Source organism: Parasteatoda tepidariorum, chromosome 5, assembly GCF_982258835.1.
Source record: "Parasteatoda tepidariorum strain Cologne lab strain chromosome 5, Ptep-v5.0, whole genome shotgun sequence".
Classification (NCBI taxonomy): domain Eukaryota; kingdom Metazoa; phylum Arthropoda; class Arachnida; order Araneae; family Theridiidae; genus Parasteatoda; species Parasteatoda tepidariorum.
This window is the reverse complement of record NC_141759.1, coordinates 24,897,934-24,901,511: the sequence shown is the minus strand read 5'-3', so window position 1 is coordinate 24,901,511 and position 3,578 is coordinate 24,897,934. Positions and strand designations below refer to the sequence as shown.

The window sequence follows — 3,578 nt, the reverse complement described above, 5'->3', positions numbered from 1 at the left end:
CTATCAGAAGTTAGAGGATAATCTTTTAAAGGTGATTTCGTATGCCTTTGAATTTCAGCTTTCTGACACGAGACACAAGCTCGACACCACAGGGTACAATCTTTATTCAAGGAAGGCCAAATGAACCTTTGTTTAATGAGACGAATTGTTGCGCGTATACCGAGATGTGACAGGTTATGAAATTTGGAAAAAATTATTTGTCGATAAGATTGAGGAATAAATGGACGTGTAACATTAGTAGAAGTATCACAACAGAGTATTATACCGTCAGGAGGAAACACAATATTTTTGAAAACTAAACTAGAATTAGCTGACGACTTTAAAGTGCTAAGTTCGGGATCGGATTTTTGCGCTGCTGCGAATTCAGCGTAGTCCATTGGACCAGTGAGTGCTATTTCCTCAATGCGGGAAAGTGTATCAGCAACAACATTTTCTTTTCCAGGCACGTGACGAATCGACGTTGTAAACTGACTTATATACTGTAAATGTCGGTTTTTACGAGGTGAAGAGTCATCCGATTTTTGCTGGAATGCGAAAGTCAGCGGTTTATGATCCGTTAGCACATGGAACATGTGCTAACGGATCATAAACTATAAACTTCCAACTATAAACTATAAACATAAACTATAAACTATAACGGATCATAAACTTCCCTCTAACATGTGAGCGAAGTACCGTATGGAAGAGTAGACTGCGAGTAACTCTCTATCGTACGTACTGTATTTCCTTTCCGTGAGCGAGAAAAGAATGCTAGAGGTTCGAGTGTGGAGTTTTTTTGCTGTTGAAGGACTGCGCCTATACCGATGTCGGACGCATCTGTATGCAAAAAAAATTTTGCGGCGGGTGTGGGGTGTGCAAGTGTTGCTGCATTAGAAATGGCTTGTTTGCAAGTCTCAAAAGCGCACACAGCTTCGGTTGTCCAATTAATGGGTGTAGGGTCTTTCTTTTTATTTGTGAGTAAGGAACTAAGGAGAGATTGTTTTTCGGAAGCGTGATCTATAAATCTATGGTAAAAATTGAACATTGCTAAAAATCTACGTAATTCCGATATAGTTTTAGGTTGGGGAAAATCAGTAATTGCGGACACTTTACTAGGTGAAGGAGCTATTCCATCGGGAGACACTTTAAAACCTGAAAATGTTAACTTTGATTTTCCAAACACACGTTTTTCGGTATTCAAAACAATTCCGTATTCATCAAAACGTTTAAAAACTATATTTAAGTGAGTTAAGTGTTTTTCTAAAGTTTTGGAAGCAATTAAAACGTCATCAAGGTATACGAAACAAAATTCTAATCCCCTTAAAATGATTTGATGCATGATTTGATTGATTTATTGAAATTACATACATTTGCTGACTTGTGTGCTCAATATAGGCTTATAAGTCATTGTCAAGTAGAAAATACAGATAGAACAATTCAGAGAAAAACATCACAAAGAATACATCCAGGGTTACGGCGGGATTCGAACCCGCTACCTCCACGCTTAACAGAGCGTTTGGACCGGCGATACCGCTCGGCCAGGGAGGCCCCGACATGCATGAAGCGTTGGAAAGTTTGTCCTGCATTGCAGAGCCCAAACATCATTTTAGTGAATTCAAATAAGCCAAAAGGGGTTATAACAGCTGTTTTTTCAATGTCTGCTTCCGCGACAGGGATCTATCTGATGATACGCTCGAACAAAATCTAACTTTGAATAAATTTTTGAGTCATTTAGGCTATAAGCGAAATCATGAATGTGTGGGAGAGGGTATCTGTCTGGTATTGTAATAGAATTTAACCGTCTGTAATCACCGCATATTCTCCAAGTGCCGTTTGACTTCGGCACCATATGAATAGGACTTGCCCATGGACTACTTGAAGGCCTGCATAAGCCGGTTTTTAACATATAATCAAATTCTTTTTTGGCGGCTGCAAGTTCTAGCTTTTGCAAGCACCGGAGGACCTGTAGTTTGAATATGATGCTGAACATCATGAGTTGAAGTGTTGAAAGTTAAGCTATTCGTACATATGCGAGGGTACTGCAATAATAATTTTCGATAAACAGCATCCCAAAGAGAAAGTAGGAAATGTTTCCCCTTTAATACCAGCGTAAGTTAAGGAATCAATTAATTTTTTATTTTTTAAATCAACCAGCAATTTAAAATGGGTAAGAAAATCCGCTCCTAAAATTGGCTCAGTAACGTCAGCGACAAGAAATTTCCATTGAAATCGCCTGGAAATTCCGAAATCTAAAGTACATGTTGTCTGACCGTAAACTGCAATTTTTGAGCCATTAGTAGCATAAATATTAAAAGATTTATTAGAAATCAAATTTTTCTGCAAATGTGTTTTTGGAATAACTGAAACAGAAGCCCCGGTGTCTATGAGAAACTGGCGGTTGGTGAGCCTGTCGTATACAAATAAGCGACTTTGACTAGGACTGATATCTGCCGTCGCATGAACAGAGGGTCCAATCAGTTTTCCGAATTTTGAGCGTAATTGCAAGGAGGAATGCATTTGTTAGCTTTAGTACCGAATTTATAGTGATACCAGCATATAAGTCTCGCCACAGTGCGTTGTGTCGACCTTGAACGAGAACCTTGTCTACGAGTGCTAAATTTATTTTTATTCCGATATTGTTGTCTAGACAAACGTGTAACGGTCTCGGAAAGTTTACGAATTTCATCCTCCAATTTTTGAAAACGCGAATTGTCATCTGTCACATTTATAGAATTTACTGTCAATGAATTTTGAGTTACTTCCAAAATTTTATCGGCCTTTTCGGCTACGAGAGATAAATTTTGCTCGCCTTTTTCCATGCAAACTGAAAGAATTTGTTGCATGGACACCGGTAAACGCTGAAGAAAAAGTGAAGGTAAAATTTCTGAGCTTATAGAATTACCAGCGAGATCTTGCATGGAGCGTAATAAATGCGAAGGTCGTTTATCTCCCAATTCTAAGTCTTTAAGAAGCATTTTCAAACGAGCAGTTTCGGAATCTGCATAGTTTGCAATTATTCTATTTTTAATTGTTTCATATTTATTATCAGCAGGTGGCTGCCGAATAATATCTGAAATTAAAGTTAGAACGTTTCCATCTAGAGCAGACACAACGCAGTGATATTTTGTGTCGTCGGCGCTTATCCCAGATACGACAAACTGAGATTCCAATTGAATAAACCACACTTCTGCATTAGCGCGCCAAAACGAGGGTGCTTTAAAAGCGACGCGAGCAACATCTGCCACGCTTTCAGAAGCAGTAATTTCGTCAGGCATTTTGTTTATATGAGCGAGTCAGAGAGCAAAAAGTAAAAGGCATGCACAATAAATCACAAATTAAAATTTCTAAACGAAGTATATCAAACAAAAGTTAATAAATGCATTTTGAGAAAGAATGCAAAATACAGTTGAAGAATACTTCATTTTAAGTTAAAATTATTGTAAGTGATAAAGTTGAAACTCATTAATTGTATTTCTTATACTCTAATTAAAAATTCATTGCTTTTCACACATTGTAATTGAAATTTATAGTAAATTAAGATTAAAGTAACAAAGTTTACGAAATTGAAAAGTAGTTATTAAATGTCAAATATAATGACA

General features: G+C 37.2%; 1 protein-coding gene across 1 annotated transcript; it reads right to left on the bottom strand.

Moving 5' to 3' along the window:
* Window positions 1–2,453: 2,453 nt before the first annotated feature.
* LOC147808701 (uncharacterized) lies at window positions 2,454–3,254 on the bottom strand. Its single transcript, XM_087162693.1, has one exon. The coding sequence runs from the start codon at window positions 3,252–3,254 to the stop codon at window positions 2,454–2,456; it is 801 nt and encodes a 266-aa protein (XP_087018819.1).
* Between the last annotated feature and the right edge of the window lie 324 nt (window positions 3,255–3,578).

Coding starts and splice junctions, on each gene's coding strand:
- LOC147808701 (XM_087162693.1), bottom strand. CDS start 3,254: ATGCCTGACGAAATTACTGCTTCTGAAAGCGTGGCAGATGTTGCTCGC.